The sequence below is a fragment of the Pholis gunnellus genome (assembly GCF_910591455.1).
Source record: "Pholis gunnellus genome assembly, chromosome: 3".
Lineage (NCBI taxonomy): Eukaryota > Metazoa > Chordata > Actinopteri > Perciformes > Pholidae > Pholis > Pholis gunnellus.
This window is the reverse complement of record NC_136529.1, coordinates 26,424,236-26,446,709: the sequence shown is the minus strand read 5'-3', so window position 1 is coordinate 26,446,709 and position 22,474 is coordinate 26,424,236. Positions and strand designations below refer to the sequence as shown.

Sequence of the window (22,474 nt, the reverse complement as noted above, 5' to 3'; positions counted from 1 at the left end):
GTCCAAAGCGCCGGGCGAGTTAGCGAGTTAGCCGCGCCGCGCGTTCAGTTTCTCTACGTTTTGTTTTATTGATGATATTCAATGAAAAAAACAAGCTTCTCAGGAAGTGAGATCGAGCGGCTCGTTTTCTGAAAATCACCGATGCAGAGCAGCAATTTCTCTTTATTTTGGTTTTTATTCCGAACACTTTCTCCGGTGCCCATTTGCTCCACAAAAGCAACCATAATAAATCTTAATCTGAGCAAAGAATAAGGAGAAATAGATGGAGACATGTGTGTGTGTGGGGGGGGGGGGGGGGGGGGGGGTGAAGATCGCACCGGTTTCATGTTCTGATGCAGAAATAGATCAAATATCTCTCAAAGGCAATTCAAGTGAGTAAGACACGAGCACCAAACTGCGTTTCCTCGAGGGAACATATATAGAAAAATAACCAAATGTTTTTTTTTATTTCATGTCGATACATTCTTGGACAACACCACAGAATAGTTGCATGAGTGGCCGAATGTAAAATCTCTCCCACAACATTGGCACATAAGCAGCAAGGGCAACATTAATAGAACGAGTACAAACAGTAGAAAACATACATGCTTCCTTTTTGATGTTTTTTTTTTTAAACAAGTATTTTGTTTTTTTTAAATATATATTCATCTTGTTCTCCATTTCCCGTATAGTTTCCAGGAAGATAAGAAAACCAATCAAAGCCATAATCTGCTGAGTGAGAACGAAACGGTGGAAAAAACGAACGGAAAGAAAGAAAGAAGAGAAACAATTCAACAATTCAGAGCAGACGGGTGGATCAACTGTTTCGTTATTTTAAACTTTTTTTTTCTTCTTTTTTTTTCGGATTCAACATCGAACATATCAGGCATGCATTGACAACCTCGACATCAACACCTTTTTTTTGTTGTATCAGTAGTCCAAGAAATCACCAGAGAGCCGGCGCACATCCGGTGAAGTCCGGACCGAAGCGGGTTCTTTTTAAAGTCGGCTACAACACAGTTCAGGGTCGTCATCATCATCATCAGCATCATCATCATCATCATCAGCATCATCACACACCTACAAAATACTGGAGAGGTCATCGCGTGTGTGCTCGTGGAGAAGGAACACACATGTTGGGATGGGAACGCTTTCATCATGGGACCACGAACAAGTCAAACAGTTCAAACAGAAGCAGCCTTTAATTAAAAACACGCCTTTTTTTTTGTTTTTGTGGCTTTGTGTCCGCGTCCTTCTGAGGAATCTGATTCTTTATTTTTTTTTACCACGTCAGACGACCGATGTGAAGATTGTTGGACTCGCAAACGACAAAAACCTTTGTGCAGGAAAGCGGATCTCTGAAGTTTTCACTCGCCATTTTGGACAGCCGTGAAAAGTTCACATTTATTACTGAGAAGAGACGGGGCGCCTTCAGATCTCGTTCCTGTTCAAGTAATTAAGAGAACACTTTGGAGTCAATCTGGTCTTATGGCCACAACGCTTATCTCAGATAGTTATAAAGCTCCTGAAAACACAAATCTGAGTGTTTCTCTAGAACAGAGGTTTTTAACTGTGAGAGAGGCGTCCTCCCCCCTGAGGAGGAGGAGGAGGAGGAGGAGGGGAGTGAGGTAAAGACGCGTGAGGTGAGACGGGAACGGTGCATGCAGGTGTAACAACAGGAAGTGTGTTAGCAGGAGACACACAGATCATGAAGGAGACTTTTTAGAAACAGGACATTTGATTTAGACGCTGCACACACAGATCTGTGCATCTAAAACAAATTCAGGTAAAAAAAACCAACTGAAAACAAGAACATAGAAGCAATTGTACAAAAAGCGGTTGCAGATGATGGAAGGCAACATATATAACTAACACCTATTAAGCCACAAATTACCGATTTTTGAGTTTCCCGTGTACGTTCACAACGCTTCCGCACCCAACTGCTACAATCTGCGTCAACAATCGCGGCGCTCCTTCTCGGAGTCGTGACTTCAGGTTTCAGTCAAACCTGAACACGATAACGTGATACAATATAATACGACTCAGTGTGACTCACACTGTCCGGGGACATCGTTATCTCTGATGTGCGTCACAGATAAATGTCCATAAATCCACTTAGAAATCATAGAAACAAGACGCTCGCTATAATTGCAGAATGTGCCTGAGAATCTTCACATCTTAAAAGTTTTCTTCAACATCACAGGAACCCAATGGTAGCTGTCTGAACATTAATGGGTTCACTGCAGATAGTTCAGCATTCCTTTAATAAGAGACTATTTGACTAAATTGACAAATGAAGGCAGTGTCAGACTCTGAAGGCGCCTGTACTTCAGCATCAGTACGTGTGACTGAAAACAGGGAGTTTGTGTGTCACTCGCAGCACGAAGCTGATTGAGAAAACCAGTTTTCGGGGCCTTTAAGGACGGTTTTTTTTAGTGGCAACAATCAGATTCCAGGTGGCAGCGTCAGCAAGAGCCCTCAAAAATCTCAAAGCGAAGAATATGGCTTTAATAAAAAACAAAAAACATTGTGCATCCAAGAAGCGAAGAGCAAAACAGATTCATCACCAACGTCATAACCATCGTCGCCTTTGAAAAAGCAAAAAGGAAATAAAACCCGACAACCAAAGTAACATGTAAGCCATAAAGAACCACACACGGGGAGGACGGGAAGGTTGGGAAACTTGCAGTTTGGGAAGTTACATTAAAAGACAAGAGGAGGCGGGGCTTCATAGAAAGGTCACGTCAGACCGCCGCGGCTTCGTTTGACATCAAGGGCAGAGAGAGAATCAACACGGAGCCCCGCCCCCGCGAGGCTGCAAAGATGTCCGCCATGTTTGTTCTCAGTACCATCATCACCTCACAAACAGAAGGATTTATATATATATTTTTTTAACTTTCCGAACATCCTCACGTCTTTTTCCCCCGGCGTGTCTTCGCTCTCTGTGCTTCCTCGCTTCTCTTTGACCGAGGGAAAGTCTTAAGTCCGGAGGAAAGTCCCACAAGGCTTTGCTTCAGCATCCGTGAGTCTGTTGGTGGGCGATGAAGCACATGAGACCATAGAACTAAACAACAACAACAAAAAAAAAACATACTTCTCTGCTTCTTTCTTCTTCTTTTTTTTCCTGCCTATTCCTGTTTTTTTTTAGCCAGCAGGGCCGGAGACCAGACATCTCCAACTATCGCTCTGTTTTCAGTCTCTCGCTCTGATGCCGTTAGATCACAAGGTCGTTGTAGCTCACGAACTTCTTCTTTGCTGCCGGACCTGAAAAGAAGGACAAAACGGGAAGGAGCTTTAGTTCCTGTTGTTTTTTTATCTGGAGGTTAATGTTGTGATCGAGGCGAAATGAAAGTTGTACACAGATGTAAATGAAATGATTCCAGAGTTTAAAGGAAGGCTTGAATTATGAACTCTCAAAGCGGGAGGGTAGAGCAGTTTGGTGCGTTTGAGATCAGAAAAGAGAATCAGCTTCTCTTCTTTTACAGTTCTGTGTTATGTAGCGAGGGGTGATTAGTCAGTGTTGAGAGGTCATAACTCAAAAGCAAAAGAGCATCTGCAGCCGAAGATAAAAACAAACAAACAAACAAAATCCAAAATGTCAAAAAAGCTTCTGCAGAACAAGAGCATACAATTAAACTTTGGTGAAATTATCTTTGGATGAGGGACATATTTTAACAGCGCAAAAGCAACGACCAGCACGGAGCAGCCAGAGAACAAACCGGAGAACAAACCGGAGAACAAACCGGAGAACAAACCGGAGAACAAACCGGAAAACAAACCGGAGGACAAACCGGAGGACAAACCGGAGAACAAACCGGAGAACAAACCGGAGAACAAACCAGAGAACAAACCGGAGAACAAACCGGAGAACAAACCAGAGAATAAACACACTCTCAGCCAATCACATCGTGCCTCCCCACCACAGACTGTATATGAGAAGTTGATGTCGTTACCGTGACGTTACTGGTTTGTGGAGAGCTGTCCTGAAACATTTGGATTTTCGCATCATGTTTTTTGTCCGTCACCATTTAGTTTCTCGCCGTGTTTTCATATCTAGAGAATAACTCTAATCTTATTTCAAGTGACGGTGTTTCTATTTACACCCGGCTAAGTTGAATATGCTTCTTAATTCAGCAATAGTTGGTTTGTTGAAAGGCTTTAAGATTTAAGTAGATTTAAAGATTTAGTAGTCGTCGTAGTATTAGTATATATAATGACAAAGTATGTGTCGGGATGACTGGGTCAAACTTAGGACTTTCACCCAGCAGACAGGTGTTAGAGTCCTGAGAGAAGTTGATTGTTACACTTAGTTGACATTTTATTTTCAGTTGTCAGTCGCACTTTGGTTGAGACAACAACACTTCTTGGTTAGATTTCGGAAGAATCCAGATACCTTACAGCAGGCTACATATACACACACAGCATCTGTTGTGTGCGCTCGTACGATCACTCAAAATCTCCTCGTTCTCTTCGCTTGTAATGTGCTGTCAAAAATTGGCTTGTTTCAAGCAGAAGAACGCTCATATAACTAAAACGTTTTCACTTATATTTGATCTGTTATTGTCGCTGTGATACTGGCTTCAGTGTTTGACGGAAAAAAAAGTTTTGCTGAGCGTTATTCGGTCGTTTCTGCGCGTCTGCTTCGAGCAATTTGTGCCGATCTACGACTCGAAAAAACACCAAACCAGCTCCCAGAATATCAAGGTCGAGGCTCGCGCTGGTTCGTTGAGGCGATTTCAAAATAAGACCCTCAGATGTTAAATGAGCAGGAAGAACGGGCGTCATGTGTTTGCGTCAGTTATGACCGCCTCCCTATCTCCCCCTGCAGCTGGCCCCCCCCCCCCCCCCTCCCTCTACCGGTCACCACTTGGCCCTCGGTGTTCATCCGGTGACAAATGGCTTCGAGCCAAAAGTCCATCATCAATCACGGCGAGGAGATAAAAATGAAAATGGCATAATATGCATATTAAGGCCTGAAAGTGTCACCGAACCTCTCTGACTAAGACCCGACTGTCCAATCAGGACCGTGTGTGCGTCACACTGACAACGGGCTCAACTCATTGGATAAAGTGTCATTTAAATCCACTGAGATGACGAGCGGCCTCAGGTTTGGATTTGAGTGGATTTGCAGTAAAACGTGTCTTTTCTCTTGAGGGAGATTTTATTTTACTCTTCTGCTGCACTACATTACTATTACTGAACAATATATCTGTGTATCAGATCTTTGCTTCTTCTTCTTCTCTCCCATTAATCACCTCACGCCCCCTCAGATATATCTGGTGAGCCATTGGAGGCGTCCGATCCCTAGGTTGGGAACCACCGGACTATACTAGCTCAGTGTATGTAAATGAGTTGAAAATAGCTAATAGGTGTCTGTGGTCACCATGAGCTCTACGATAGTAATTCACATTTGAACAGAGAGACCGGACGAAACTCTGAGTGAATAAATATGCATGTGTGTAAACCAAAGGCTGTCTATGGTACAAACTACTACGGCTCTGCTGTATTTATGCCTGCATGGTGTTACTTTGAGCGTTGATGGAGCAGCTACAATGTTAGCATAGCCTACCACTGATCGATCAGAACTCCTTTTTGCAAGCATTTTAAAGATTGCTTGCAAAATAAATCTGCATCACGTTGTAGTTATTTTGGCTTCCTTTTGATCCGTTTGTTGCAATTAAATCAAAGCAAAATCGGTTTATTTCGGGTTCATACAGTAAACCAGATTGAATCCAGCCGACAGGTGACTTGCTAGATACAGTGAATAAAGTTCAGTGAAATTCGCTTTGTATTTGTATAAAGTATAAAGTACACATTTGACACCCGTTTAGCTTATTTTTCGTATTTACTTTAAGAACTAGGTTTAATATGCTACCACACATGACCCCCTTTGTTAATGGGGGGGCATCTTCCCCTCCGAACATGTGGAATATTTGAACACAATAGACACGTTGCTTTGGAAATATTATATCATATGCACTCTGCTATATTAGCTGTTTTAAGAACAAAGAATTAGTTTCCGGTGAATTCATCCATCGACATCCCAAGCTGCCACACTTCTACACCCCATTCCTCCAAAAGGCATTTGAAGGTAGTCAGAAAGGCTAATCCCCAAAGAAATAGATGTAGCAGAGGGATTTCACAGCTGCAGGCACCCGGGGCCACGCTCAGGAAAGAGGAGTGAGTACCGCTTGTAAGGATTGTTTCCGAGAGCAGCCGGGGCTATATGAGTTTTAAGAGAGATATAGAAGCCTTTGTTGTATCAGGAATCAGCTTTTGGAGAAAAGGCATGAGAGTCCTTATGAGAGCAGAATCAAAAGAGATTTTGGCCTTTGAAGAGACCGGCCGAAGCCAGAAGAGCAACGAGAGATAGAAGCCTTTGTCGTTGGGAGGAGGGGGGGATGAAGCCATCGGAAGTGACTGAGGGCTATTACAGTGTGGTGAAAGGGGAGAGAAATGGAGTGAGAAACGAGGGGGGAGTGGACAGATGGCTCTGTGGGTCTTCAGGGAGTCACGACTGAGCTGCTGTCTGCCAACGCCGCTCCGGTACTGCTGTGTCTCTTCTACCGTGAACGGACTCTGAATAGTGAAACATGCTGAGGTCCAGAGTCTAAGGGAGACCCCCCCCCCCCCTCCCCCCCAAACAACAACAAGCAGGACTGACTGACGAGCCGTAATCATCCAGATCCCAGAGGTGGCTTTTATTGGTGAGCCGACGGAATTTAAATACACCAATAAACGAGGATAGGTGCCGATTTGAAAGTCAGTATCAAGCATCATAAGCCTACTAACACTTATGATGATTAAAAAAACACTCTGGTTTCCTTTCAAATGAGGTGCAAAATAAATAAAACATAAACTACTTATTGTTTTCATCCACACCTGTTATAGCCTGTGGCCATACATATACATGCCATTAAACGGCTAAAGAAGAGGAAGAAGAGGACACAACGAGATGTCATTAAAAGAGCTACAGTCAAAGCTCGAACAATGGAAAACCATGTCGAGGACACGATGGGAATAAGACTTTGAAAATGCTCATATAACCCAGATGGATAGAAGCACTAGTTTCTCGTAGATGCGTGATTAGTGAAAAACTAAAAACTACACAAACCTGAGGTTGGTAGTAACAAATTCAATACTTTTTTACTCTTATTCAAGTAGTTCTTTTTGATGATTACTTGAAGTTTTACTTGAGGACTTTTGCAAACTAAGTACTTTTACTTGAGTACAGTTTTTTTGGTTATACCACTGATACAGAGCATCGCTAACAGCCGGCTAACATTGTTAAGTGTTGATTAACATCGCTAACAGCCGGCTAACATTGTTAAGTGTTGATCAACATCGCTAACAGCCGGCTAACATTGTTAAGAGTTGATTAACATCGCTAACAGCCGGCTAACATTGTTAAGTGTTGATCAACATCGCTAACAGCCGGCTAACATTGTTAAGAGTTGATTAACATCGCTAACAGCCGGCTAACATTGTTAAGTGTTGATTAACATCGCTAACAGCCGGCTAACATTGTTAAGAGTTGATTAACATCGCTAACAGCCGGCTAACATTGTTAAGTGTTGATTAACATCGCTAACAGCCGGCTAACATTGTTAAGTGTTGATAAACATCGCTAACACTTGGCTAAAATTGCTCAGAGCTGGCTAACATCGCTAACAGCTTGCTAACAGCCTCACATTGCTAACAGTCAGCTAACATTGCTAGCAGCCCTGCCCTGAGTAAGCAGGATCTCCCCCCACTTCTTTCTCTTTCTGCCTTCACTTTCTCATGTTCATTAGTTTCTGGATCCTCTTTTCAAGGTTGTTTGATGATGAAAACATGTATTTTATCTGCTTATGTGTGACAGAATCAGAGTGAACTCATCCAGGGCACGATTGTACCGGATCAACTGGAGAAACAGCAGCCGAATAACGACATCAGACATCTGGTTAACCCACCGTAGCGCCGCCTATACAGGATCCACAGAGGAATATCTCAACAGGTTCTTCTCCTCTCTCACAGTATCGCTCACAGGTGTTGAAGAAGGGATCGCCACATGCACAGTTTAGGCCCCGAGGAGCGTCGGAGCTGTGCAGTAAAATCAGAGGTCTTGGGGGTCAAACGTTCTGTTAAAGTGCCGCCCAAAATAGCATGCACGCAGCAGAGACAGACTGTAAATCTGCCACTCAAATAGTCATATTACGCTCGTCTCTACCTCCTCATGTAAAAGTTATGAGTCAATTCAAAGATGGTGATAAAGAGCTGTGGAAGTACACTTAACATTCCCTCCACACACTCCCTCCTCTCTCCCACTCAAAATGTATTCCCCCGTATCCCTCTCTCTTTTCTCTTTCTCTCTCTCTCCCCATCTCCTAAAAAAACCTCCAGAAGAAAACGGATTCAAGGTCAGGACAGCAAAGCAGAAGTAGAAGATTAATTTGCTCTTACCTCTGATAAATTATGAAATTAGCCTGTCAGGGGGGAGAAAAACATTATTTGGTGAGATGTCCCTGAGAGCCCCAAAAGGGAATCCCACTGTGAAGTGGTAATTTGATCACAAGCCATGTAATTTCAATTTGTGCACTTTTTTTTATTTATTTCTGGAACATTCAAACTGAAGCTTTTTTTCCCCCCAAATTCTTTTATTGCAATTCTGATTCCCTGTGGAGCAGGAGCGCAAGTTTGATAAATATATATATATTCAATTAAAAAAGAAAATGCTGCTTTTGTTCGTTTTTTTTTTTTTAAATCCAGCATAATTAGCATAATTAGAACAGATATGGGGGCGTCACAGAGACAACATTAGTGCCATATGTAAAACTTCATGTGACGCTGTTTTCAAAACATTGACACCCAAAATATCCTTCAATGCAGGTTTCACAAATCCTCACTGACGATAACAAACGAGACAAGGAGCTCATAGAGAATGTAGGACATAGTTATGGGCTTACGTTGACAGCTGAGTGGGTGTTTGGTGGAAGTCACTGAGAGGAGACAGCTCAATGTCTTCGGTCCCGTCTGCACGTATGCAGATATTTTTAGAAACTTATATTTTCCTCTATGCTTTGGCCTCTCTGTTGGCCTCTACCTACAGACATGGTATCAATCTGAACATGTGACTCTCAGGGAGACTTTACTTTTATTTTAAAGTATTTCTAATGTTTTTTCACTGCCTCAGTCCAGGTGTTAAGAAAGAAAAATGTAATTAAATCTCATCCCTCACACTTCCACATTAAAATCCAAGGAGGTGATTTAAATGGTCGGATGAGTAAAATAATAACATGCTTTATTACGTTTCAATTGATTTCAGCTCCAGTTTTACAGCTCATTTAATTAACAGTCCGTACGTAACTGTTGAGTTAATATACAGTGTTTTATCGTCATTTCATTTACTTTTCAAACTCCTAATAAAGATCACAGTTTTTCAACCGACATGAGGCGGAGCAGATGTGGACTTACTGTTGGGGTCGACGTTCTCACACAGCTCCGTCTTGGCCTCCCCGTTGGGCCGGTCGCTGGCCTTGTGGGAGAGTCGGGACGACATGGTGGCGGCCGTGGCGACGGCCTTGAAGGAGCGTTTCCTCTTCTGCACGTTGAGCTCCGGGTGGAAGATGATGACGTAGACTTTGGGCATGTAGAGCATCCCGAGGGCCACCGACGCACTCAGGTTCATGGAGATGGTCAGTGTGGTCGTCTGGATGTACAGCTGGAAGAAAAAAAAGGGGGGGGGGGGGGGGGGGGCAGTCAGTTTACAAAGGCCTGTGAATGCATACGAACATTTACAGAGCTCATAGAGTTACTGTATGTTTTAGTGTGTGGACAACATGTCTGATTTATACCCATAGACTGTATATCACAAGTGGACGTAGTCGTCGTAAACTAGAGATTGAGACCATAAACTCATGTTTACAATGTTTACTGAGGTAATAAATCAAGAGAGAAGTAGAGTCATTTTCTCATAGATTTCTATACAACCAGAGGAGTCGCCCCCTGGTGGACACTAGAGAGAATGCAGGTTTTTAGACACTTCTGCATCGGCTTCACTCAGCAGAACTGGAGGATGCCGCCTGTTTATACCAGCATCACTTCAAGCACTTCCAGCATCAGATCAACGCAATCAAACACTGTTGGATCACATCAATTACAATATTATGCAAGATACAGACACATATATTAACATGATGACTGAAACCGCATCAGATTTGACGCAATCATATAAACTGCTTGAGAATATTATTTATCAATATTTACCCTTTAACAGTTTGCTCTCCTGAATCTACATGAATCAAAACAGTGGTCATTGAACCCGTTTAGGTTTTTGTGCTTTCTATTAAAATGCAGCCATAAATGAATCATATTTGTACATAAACACAGTAGAAACTGACTGCAGATTTATTGGAGAACCAAACACTTGACACATTTTATGAGCTGATGAGGGATTGTTTACCATTTACCTGCCCTGTGTTAGGTTTAATCTAAGCTAATGTAATCTTTAGTCTTTGACGTGAAGAGGGAAACACATCTGATCCTTCGTTCCCGTCTTAATCTTAATTTCCTGAGTCAGCCTGGGACTTTTCACTGTTAACTGTCATACACCAGACTGTGACAGCTGGGCCATAACACACGGAGACAGTGGGCTGAGCTCTGAGCCCGCTGCACCACAGCACGGACACAAGCCTCTTTACGCATTCATCCCGGGGCCGATGTTGGGTTCAGAGGGCCACGGCTTCGGATGCAACTGTAATATACACAAGCCCATAAAACATGTACACCGTGCCCAGCTGTCCGCTGCCATTCCCTGCTGCTGCTGCCTGGATGAAGAGTAACTAAGCTAAATATACGTTTAAACAAAACTAAATGAGATGCAAACTGTGTGCCACTAGTCTTTTGCATGTAAACTATTAATTGGCCGCTGCTTCTCTGTCAGAGCTACGTTATCATGGAGCCCACACTGTCACTAACTGCACTCACTGGATGAATATTATCTCGCTTTTGGACAAAAACGAAGAAGCGATTTCAGACAGAAGGGTCTACAAAATAAGTTTGACGGATGTATCCATGGTGTCAAAGTGATTCATCAGTGAAAACAGGTTAAAAAGATAAAGATAGAAGCTAAAGCTCACAGTCTTAAAGTAGGTCTTTATTCACTGTTACAATCATTAACAAGTAAAAGCAGCATGTAGCATAGAAGTGCTAATGCTAGTTAATGGCATGCTAATGTGCTCTGCTAATGTTAGCTCCACAGGTCTACGGAGTAGAGCCGGATTGTTGTTGGACCCTGGTCAGAGCTGGATGATGCTACGCTAGGATTGGCCAGTCTGCGTTTGAGGGGCGGGACTTAACAAAGGGTCAATTAAGATTGATAAAGATGTTTTTGAGAATCGATACAGTATCACAAAACACAACACTGCGACCCTCTAATGTGTCGGCAGTTTCTATTTGTAAGTCTCCATTTCATTTATGCTCATAGCGCTTCACTATATTTATCTGAGAGCTGTAGTTCCAAGTTTCTTTACAGATTACAATTTTCATTATAAATATCAATAAAAGCTTATCAAATTACAATACATGTAGATAGAAACTTCTGACTGGAAGTGTCTTGTTTTATCAGATCAAGGTCTGAGCCGCACAACAATACATAACAAACACAGACACAGCAGCTGTCTGATATAAATCAGTGTGATAAGATGACTCGTCAGATACGGAGGAAAAACACATCACCAGAAGATTCAATTCATCACATCACATCTTTCTTTCACATAATTAGTCTCGTTGCATGTCTGTAGTTTACAAAGCGAGTGTGCCGCGTCTATAGAAGCACATGTACGTGAGTTTTCAGTAAGTGTCGCTAGATTGATGTTGGAATAAAATAAAAGATATGAACGACAAAAGAAACTGAAGAGGCTTTAATCAGGACTCTGCTTTCGCTCCATCGTGTCGGACAGAAGACGTCTGACGCAGCAGGCCGGAGGATCCGAGGGAGGAAGAAAACAACGAGCTAATCTTATTGTTTTCTTCTTATCGGGCGATAACGGCTTCGTGAAGATTGTAGATGAAGCTGAGAGCACGACCGCCGGCAAGGTTAAGTGCATCATTTATCTTGACAGCCTCCTGTGAGTTACTCCGGTTCTGCATTTATCTAAAAAAACACACAGACGAGGACCGAACCGGGCTTTAACCATCAGATTACAAATAACGTGTGCGGTTTTCTTAGGAAGAAAGACGGGGAATTAATTCCATATAAACATCCCCGGTGGTGAAATATACGTTTACCGAAGTACTGTCACTTTATACTTCTCCTCCACGACTCTATTTACCTGTTTAGTCTGTGGAGGGAAAGAAAAACCTTATTTAATAATGACATCATTCAAATCTGGCATTGCTCTGTTTTTCCATTCTGCTCTATTTGTTAAGGTTATTCTTTACACTCTTTTAAATTGTATTTAAATGTGTCTTGTGCTTCTTCGTTTTTATGTCTCATATAAAACATTTTGAACTCCCTTGTTGCTGAAAAGTGCTGCACAAATAAAACGTGCCTTTTTTTCCTGATGTTCTGTTTGGTGTAAATTAATCTGAATAACTAACAAAATATTGCTCAATCAAATCAAAACAACGTGCCAAAAGTTCCTCTCAGGAATATATATAAAAAGATATATATATACATTTGGTCAGATTTCTGAAAGCGTCTGTCAGGATCAGGATTTGTGAGGATTATAATAACCCGTGTCCCGGTGATCCGTTGCGGATCCTCTTTCATTAATATCCTCCACGTGTCTGCTGCTTATTGCTGCCGACAGCTCGTCTCTGACGAGGACCGTCTCAGTCGAGTCGATTCCGGCGGCACATCTCACATTCAAGTCAAGACTGGAACCAAATCTAATCGCTATTAATCACTTACGGCTCTGCGTTTGTGTGGCAAACAAACGACGTGGATCAGGAGGAAGTCCTTCTCTGTCCTCCAATGAATCAATGGGATTGTGACTGAGTTGTAAAATAAGAGATATCGACCGCATGAACGAAGACGACGATGCCGACAACGAAGACGACGTCACACACGTCACGAGATCCAAATGTCCAAAATACTGTGAAATGAATAACCAGTGAATGTACTGAATGTACCTGGATACTAAAACTTAGTCTGCATATCTAATATCTGTCCTTATAGCTGTCTGTCTCTCTCCTCACCTCTCTCCCTCTCTCCTCACCTGTCTCCCTCTCTCCTCACCTGTCTCCCTCTCTCCTCACCTGTCTACCTCTCTCCTCACCTCTCTCCCTCTCTCCTCACCTCTCTGCCTCTCTCCTCACCTGTCTCCTTCTCTCCTCACCTGTCTCCCTCTCTCCTCACCTGTCTCCTTCTCTCCTCACCTGTCTCCCTCTCTCCTCACCTGTCTACCTCTCTCCTCACCTCTCTGCCTCTCTCCTCACCTGTCTGCCTCTCTCCTCACCTGTCTCCTTCTCTCCTCACCTGTCTCCCTCTCTCCCTCTCTCTTCACCTCTCTCCCTCTCTCCTCACCTGTCTCCCTCTCTCCCTCTCTCTTCACCTCTCTCCCTCTCTCCTCACCTGTCTGCCTCTCTCCTCACCTGTCTGCCTCTCTCCTCACCTGCCTATCTCTCTCCTCACCTGTCTCCCTCTCTCCTCACCTCTCTCCCTCTCTCCTCACCTGTCTCCCTCTCTCCTCACCTGTCTCCCTCTCTCCTCACCTCTCTCCCTCTCTCCTCACCTCTCTCCCTCTCTCCTCACCTGTCTGCCTCCCTCTCTCATTAAATGTCTCTCTCTTCCCTCTCTTCCTGTCAGACTCTCTTATTACCTGTCTGTCTCCTCACCTGTCTCTCTTTTCATCTATCTGTCTCTCCTCACCTGTCTGTTGGCTGTGATGTAGTTTTATTGTTTGTTAACTAACAAAGGATGTAGAAGAAGAGATTTAACAGGTGTGTCTCTATGGACAGCCTGTTGTTGTGGACACAATTAGTTTTTTTTACATTAAACAGCATTTAAAAAACGAGACTGCTTCGTGTCGACAGCTTAAACATGCCTGCTGTTCTTGAGTCTGTGCTGCGTTAAAAAAAGAGGACAATGAGGTGATTAAAAAGGAAGGCCAGCAGAACTTCGTCCGGCTGCACCGCTCAGTAAAACATCTCTGATCCGATTCCAAAGACACGAAAGACACAGTTTCATTAGTTAACCGCTGTTAAAGCCGGAGTTCGAACACATCTCGCATCATCAAAGGCTTTTATATCTCGTCTAATCATTTGTGTTTGAAGAGTTTGTGTCAAACCGTCTCAGCGGGGAGCGGTCGGCGTGGGCGCAAACAAACTCCATTAATTAGACGTCCCTGGGTCTCTGAACGGGGGGGACGGGGGGACTCATTAGGACTCTGCTCTGGAGCGGTGACAGATACCATCCAGTGTGGGAGGAGACGACTCAGCACCTCGGTTAGTTTGCAGCATGCTGGGAATGTTTCAACTCGTCAGCAACAGTTACACATCATTCTTCTGTCTTCTGGCTGTTAAAATAAGTGAATTCTAGTAATCAGATGATTATCTTGTTTGTTTGCCAATAATGTAACTTTGACAAAATGTTTGAGAAGCTGGAGGAAGAAACAGCAGCAGCAGGTTAACCTGCATTCTCTCTAATGTCCACCAGGGGGCGACTCCTCTGGTTGTATAGAAGTCTATGAGAAAATGACTCTACTTCTCTCTTGATTTATTACCTCAGTAAACATTGTAAACATGAGTTTATGGTCTCAACCTCTAGTTTCAAGTCTTCTTCATACGGCCAAAATGGTGAACTTAAGGCTTCAAAACTGTGGTCCACAAACCAGATGGTAACGTCTCGGTGACTACGTCACTGTCTACGATTTGAATTCACTTTTCCCTCGTTCATTTCAGTTCATCAGACTGGATGGTGGTGCATCTCTGTCTCTGTGCAGTGCAGTGCAAATGTGGGTTTTTTAGCTGCTAAGCTAACAGCTAAATGTGTTCTAACTGCTTAGCTACAGGCTGAATAGGAAACTAATGGACTTTGGGCGGATGAGCCTTCTTTTTAAAATGCATACATGCATAAATAGATGAATCTGTTTCACAACACTAACATTTACTTGATGTGTTTTTCTTTTAATGTCCACAACATTACAACCACAGCTTATATAACGGTTGTTAACTATTCTTGGTGTGAGCGAGAGAAGCACACTGCATTACAAACACAATGAGACGAGGTCGCTGTACGAGCTCAAACGATGGAAAACCATTAAATATGACATTTCTGTCTGCATTATTGTGAGGAAGGTTACTGTCTCCTCATCGCTGCAGACGGAACGGGTCAGATCAGCTGTTCCTGTGTCATGTATGTCATTATTTATTCCCTCTCGTTCTGCTTTGCATCCACACAACGCCTCCATCAGGAAACTCTTCAAATGTTTCCACTCGAATTGAAAGAGTCCATAAAACAGATGGAAACAGATTGTCACTGCAGGACTCAGTAAAATTAACGGATCGAGGAAACAGCAAAATAAAACTCAACATGGACACCTGCTGACCACATCTGTCTTCATTCAGAGAATAAACTCACATCTTTACATCCAAATGTATCAAAGTGAAATATGAAGTTGAACTGGATTCCTTTTCATTATTGGTGTTTATTTGTATCTTATTTCATAGTTTATCGATACTTTAGATTGTTTTGTATTGTTTTAAATCTGTCTAATATATATTAGTCTTCAATTCCTTTTTGTCAATATCAAATAAATAAGTTATTAATGTTATAAAGAATTCACAACTGAGCAGTAAGCCAAACTTATTCGTATTCATAACGGATTATTGAAAAATGTGTAACAGTGCTGCTCAGTTTAATTGCAGTAGATCAGCTCTTTATTATCTCCATCACGTCCACGAGGGCTGAATCTGCTCGCGGGAGGACACGGTGTCATTTCATGACAGCACGATGAGGAACACTGCATTCGGCCCCACATGGAGGCAAACAATCTACAGTACCAACAATGATGTAACAAAACAATATCACGGCAGCGGGGAACATCTGCTCAGCCGGACGTCTGGAATACACGCAGAACATATAACAAAGAAAAACAGACCAACGGTCTCATCGACCAGCCAGAGAAAACACTCTCAATGTGGCTGTCAGAGAGAAACTAACAATGTGTGAGAAAAAACAAGATGTCAATCAAATTTTGCGGCATTTTGTATCGTATCTTGACGCTGAAGATTTGCACGTGGTTAACGTTGTAACACGTGGTTAACGTTGAGAACCGATTGATGGTTAATTAACGTGTGGTTAATATTGTAAAACGGTCACGGTTAACGTTGTAAAATGTGATCAACGAAACCACCTGGTTAGGGTTAAGAAAACCTGTCATGGTTGGGCTGAAACAAATAGTAACGTAAGCTACGGACGCATTTGTCACGTGACTCAATGCTCCAAGTAACTCCTCCTGTTTCAAACCCTGAATATGACAAAAAGAGACTTTAAACTCCACTTCTTACAGTTTTCTGTCAAAATAAAAAAGCAGTTTTGACAGGAGGACATCAGTTTATGTGCGGAGAGTGCGTGCTTTCTTTGGTCCGTCAAAACTGATAGCGCTTCGTCATAAACTGTGCATAAGAAGTGGAGGTAGTATGGCCGCTCATTGGTTTGTGGACTGACGCTTTGAAGCCTCAAGTTTCGTCATTCTGGCCGCCGCCATCTTGGTTTGAGGCCTTTGACTTTTAGTTTTTTTGCAACCAGAAGTGCCGGCGGAACTGAAGGCTGAATAAGATATTTTTCGGCGACCAAAACTGAAAACACAGTGTGAGAGGAATGTTGTAAGACAGAAACCCAGACATCTCCGTGGTAGAGGCCTGTCAATCACCGTGTAGCCCCGCTCTAAAGCATCCCCTGCTTTATGGTCTGTTTGACTCTAAATGGACCATCATTTACTAAATCTGTCACGGGAGTGCCAGATCTAGGACCCAATAGCAAGACCACAGGAGACAGAGTCTGGTATAACAGACTTTATTTTATAAAAAAGGACAGGAATGGCTGTGCGGAGCCCGTGGCTCGACACCGGAGGGCAGGCAGAGCGACGGTGTGAAGTCCGGGTGAAAGACGGGCGAAAGACGGTACGAACTGACAACCCCAGACTGCAGGACCAGGGTTGATATAGTTGCAGGGGAAGGATTAGCGTGATTAGCAGTCTGGTGTGTCAGCCTGCGAGAGGTAATCGGCTGGAGTGTCCGCAGCTGTGCACTAGTCAGGGGTGTGGAGTGTCTGGAGGTAGAGGAAAATCCCAGAGCACATGGCACACAACAACAAACAGGGGAATGACAGAACACATGAGGAGAGGAGATCTGGGGAAGCTGAGGTAACACACAACAGGTCCGACAGGGATCCTGAACAAAATGAACATCATGCTGTATTGAAGAAGACTTGAAACTAGAGATTGAGACCATAAACTCATGTTTACAATGTTTACTGAGGTAATAAATCAAGAGAGAAGTAGAGTCATTTTCTCATAGACTTCTATACAACCAGAGGAGTCGCCCCCTGGTGGACACTAGAGAGAATGCAGCTTTAAGACGTGAAGCTTTGGCTTCACTTTGAACACCCAGAAGTTGCCGCCTGCTCTCAGGAGAGACAGTCAGTTCATAACTTTACTCCTTGTTTTTATATTTTATACACTTATGTCTTCATTTTGAGCACTAACAGTACGACCTAACCATGTGTTTGTAGTAACAATGGTGTCCATGTCTATGAATGTTCTCCACTGCCCCGTTCTATTTAAGAGGAGAGATAATGAGGATTATCTGCTCCAGTTATTCATCTCATGTCGTTGATGCTGCTCTAAATACACCGGCCTCTGTATTTGTAATTTGAGTAAAGGCTTGAGACACCATTAGGATATTGGAGCTGCAGAGGAGGGTTTGCATGAAGCCGTGCATGATTATATTACATTTTTATAGCTCAGTGAATTCTGCTGCCGGCCGGAGATCCGGCCGTCTGAAGCTCTGCGTGCTTTCTGGATGTTGGACTGAATTTACATGAAGGAACCTGTGTTCACTGACCTACATACACACAGTCCTGTTCCAGCTGCAGACGATGTTTTAATATTCATTGGTTCAAATGTATGTGTGGGTCAAAGACCATGTGGGATATTATAATTCAGATTAAATGAAACATTGCGTGCAATTTAATAGAATCTATTATTACGAGCAAAGACAGAAATCATACATTATTACATATTAATATATATATATATATATATACTATGTTCATTGTGGAGTTTTATTTTGTTAAGTTTCAGAGGGCTGACTGATTTACAAAATAAAAGACAAACAATCACTGTAATCATTATTTTAAAAGTATTTTAAACAATTGTGAACAAACTGCATATTACTAAGAATAATGTTAATATGATGAATCTAATCTAATCTCTATTTGTTGGTATAGTTTTAGATGTTTACAATGAATATGGTATTAATGAGGTAGATATTATACTCTTAACTGTTTACATTCTTTGTTGTTTATGTATTGTGTTTTTTTGTACTCTTTCCCATTTTGTACTGCGACTGCTGCACAACTAGAGTCGTATCTTCATTTATTTTGTGTATTTTCTATTTATATGTCTGTAAAGCACTTCGTAAACTTGTTTTGAAAAGTTCCATCTGAATACAGATGATTAAAAATCATTATTAAAGTTACAAAGTTGCCAAATTTAACACTGCTGTCAATTTATTTTCTTTTTGTCCTTTTATGCGCTGAATAGTTTTTATTTTATTTTGTTATTCTTATTTATCTGAAATAGACAAACTAGACAAGCAACGTCTGTTGTTAGTCAAAACTTATTTTAGGGTGCTTTTCATTAATTCCAGTATTTTCTAACTGAGTTGCAATTTTTGTTAGATCCATATGTGTTATACATTTCTTTTTACCTTTATTAACTTGTTATTAACTTGTTATTAACTTGTCTTACTATTCTACATTCGTCTATCTTCAGGATGTTTTGTTCTTTGTGTCCCTTTTTTTAATTACATGTGTAACTGATTTGTTTCTCTAGTGAAGCACTTTGAGCTGCTTCTCATGTTATGAAAGGTGTTTTTTATTTTATTCTTATTTGTGCTGCTGCAGCAACCGGATTTCCCTGCTGTGGATCAATAAAGGTTTCTCTTGTGTTTTTGTTTCAATGCCTCACTTCATAAAGAGATGTCTTCATAAACATGAGCAACAATGAGTGTTGCTTTAAGACATAACTTAAAATAAAGAAAATGTGAATTCATCTGTTAAGCTCCCAGCGGAGACTCAATGCACCTTTTCCCCCCGGAGGGCGACATGCTGACTGGGCATCAGGACGCCGTCTGCCTGGAGCTCCTGATTGGCCTGTGAGGGCCGTCCCTGGTGGGTAATGAGTGGGATGACGCTGCCGTCGATGCTGGGTCCCTGTGGTCCACACCGGCCAGAGGGGCTGTCCCCGAAGTACACACAAAGGGTGCAGAGGTTACTCAACGAGGGCCGCCGCAAGGAGCTTATTGTTCCTGTTCAGCCCCCCTGTGGGTTAAGATGGACCCCGAGGGCCTCTGCGGCCCCTGGCTGATTAATGATTATTCAAGTCTAATTAACATCCCTCAGGACACGGCCTGCTACTGTCACCATCAACATTATGCTACCTGTGATTAGATTCATTGCAGGCATTTATAATATTCAACGTGGATATTTCGTCTCTAATGGCTCCACTTTTACATCGTTGCCCTCCTTCACTCCTATAAAACATAAAGACTGTATCAAGTCAAGGGCGGCGGAGGTATTAAAACATCCTTCTGCTGCGGCTGAAAGCTTCACCGTCTTTAAGAGCATCTCGCACGACAACGAGAGTATAAAAAAAAAGCTGCGGAACTTGTTTATGATGATATGAGCTATTACTCTATGAAAGTGTAAAGAGCTTTAAATGGAGTCCACAAAACAGCAGAGCTCAGCACACGGGTGATGTAACCCCTGTGTGGGTACTGACAGGGCGAGGACAGGACTGGTCCACGCTTCAGTCGACAGAAGAGCGAATGTGGAGGAAGTGCGAGGGCAGTTAGAGACGAGAGCTGGTTTACTGTCTTACTGTTCCGTGTTGAGGATTTTGTGTCGGTGGACGGTCGTCCTGAACGTAACATCCCAAGTTAGAGCGTCTTTAGCTTCTGTACTACGAGGATAACTAAGTGAAAGGAACATTTTGAGCGTTGTCGAGTCAAATCTTTTGCATTTGATCGGACCACTAAAAAAAGTGTATTAGAGGGTAGCGCGATACAGAGCTACAGAGGACTTTGGCTCCACCAGGCAAGCTGAGTGAAGCTAATGCGTCATGTGTTAAAGCTGCATTCTCTCTAGTGTCCACCAGGGGGCGACTCCTCTGGTTGTATAGAAGTCTATGAGAAAATGACTCTACTTCTCTCTTGATTTATTACCTCAGTAAACATTGTAAACATGAGTTTATGGTCTCAATCTCTAGTTTCAAGTCTTCTTCAATACAACATGATGTTCATTTAGTAAATGATGGTCCATTTAGAGTCAAACAGACCATAAAGCAGGGGATGCTTTAGGGGCGGGGCCACACATTGATTGACAGGTCTCTACCAGAGACGTATACGGCGTCTCTACGTCACTCCTCCTCAGTCCAAATATGGTCACTTCCTGTTCACTGGTTGCAAAAATTCAAGATGGCGACGGCCAAAACGCCAAACTCAAGGCTTCAAAATCACAATCCACAAACCAGATCGGTGACGTCATAACGACTACGTCCACTTCTTATCAACAGTCTCCACAAACCTCAATGTGGCTCAAAGTTGCAGATTGATTGATGGGTGGAGTTCACGATATTATCGGTTGGCACCACGCTCACATAAGCATACGTCATATTGTGTTTTACAGGAAGAAAAGATGATTTGATTTTGTAAAAATACAAAATTGTGCATTCTCTCAAAAAGCAAGTGGAATGGATTTCATAATGAGAAGTAAAAGTGAGACGGGGTCTAAACTAATGCAGCCATAAATGACCACCCAAAATGTATATTCAGTTTGGCGCAGCAGTACGCGAGAGTAGCCGTGGACAGACACACAGACGCACACGCTCACATGGGACAATCTCATAATCGCTTGGCGGAGCGAACAACAATAAAGAAAGTGTGGTGAACACCGCGGCGAGATGCAACCGCAGCAGAAGTTTAAGTGTAAGAGTTGGTTCAGAGAGTAGACGGCGGCTGTGAAACGGGAGCAGATAAAAATGTGACTGAAGGGCGAGTTGGAAAGAAAGACAGGCAAGAGAGTGACAGCGAGAGAGAAAGAAGGAATAAGGAACGAGGAGGTGAAGGCGTGACAGGGCTGTGATAGGGAGAGAAAAGGGCTGGCAGAGCCGAGAGAAAGAGCCGGAGGACGACGAGTGGTGAGAAAAGGTTAAGTGGGATGAGACAGCGGCAGAATAGAGAGTGGAAAGCCAGGTGAGATGAGAGAGCTGTAAATGATGAATGAATGAGAGAATGGCTGAGGAGTCAGAGAGGGAGAGGAGAGAGAGAGGAGAGAGAGGAGAGGAGGGCACGTTTTTAAGAGGCCTCGGACAGCAGCGGAAGATTGATGGTAAAGTCAGAGAGTGTCGCTCATGATAAAAAAAAAAAGATGTCGGGGGAAAGTCGAGAGAGATGGATGAGAGGGGTGGAGCAGCAGAAGGGGGGAGATTGTAGAGGAATGAATGAGAGAGAGAGGGAGGAGGAGGAGGAGGAGGAGGAGGAGGAGGAGGAGGAAGGGGCTTAACACAAGGAAAAGTAACAGAAATGATGAGAGGGGATGATAATAGATTTAAATTGAGATATACATTGCAATAACCAGGAAAGACAGCGCGTGCAGTAGAAATACTGCAGGTATTAATATAAATACTCCTGCTGCTATTGTGAAGCTATAGTTTACTCTCTTACATCCTCCCACCACTCATTCATATTCCCTAATCTGTCTCTCTCCACGTCTGCTGCAGCCGAGCTAAGCTAAGCTAACGGTCTGACCCTGGGGGTCTTTATCCAAATCTGGTTTTTAAATCAACCAGTTCTCAACCCCCAAAATGATCGACCCCTCTACACCACATGTTGGCAACGCAAGTAGAGTTTCGCCCCCAGTCCTCCAGACGACTTAGCGAGCTTTAAACGTTGAGTTAAATCTGTTACCAGCTCGTGAGCGTGTTGCTGTTTGGCACAGCAATCGAAAACAGACTCAGCCGAGCCGCAGGAAATGATTTATGCTTCATCATCTCAATAAGTCTTCAACATGTATGTTTTTTTTTACTTTTACCATGTTGCACCAAACTTTAAAACTAGATCAAAAATAAGACCTCTGTAATAGTTATAATGTCATTACAGAATACAGACAACGCCAACGTGTTCAGACAAAATGTGAATGTATTTAATTGTTTTAATTTAAGCATGCATGTCCGTTTAAACTCTATTTAACTTTGGTTTACATCAATAAACTTGGATTTACTGAACAGAG

At 42.7% G+C, this 22,474-nt stretch overlaps 1 protein-coding gene across 1 annotated transcript in view; it reads right to left on the bottom strand.

Moving 5' to 3' along the window:
- Positions 1-3,193: 3,193 nt before the first annotated feature.
- Positions 3,194-22,474, bottom strand: part of grm7 (glutamate metabotropic receptor 7) — a gene marked incomplete at its 3' end in the record, with an annotated part of 221,581 nt that continues 202,300 nt past the window's right edge. The window contains exons 9-10 of the mRNA XM_079186664.1: positions 9,433-9,679; positions 3,194-3,243 (exon numbers count right to left, since the gene is read on the bottom strand). Coding sequence (XP_079042790.1) covers positions 3,194-3,243; positions 9,433-9,679 — 297 coding nt within the window. The remainder of the gene's footprint in view (positions 3,244-9,432; positions 9,680-22,474) is intronic.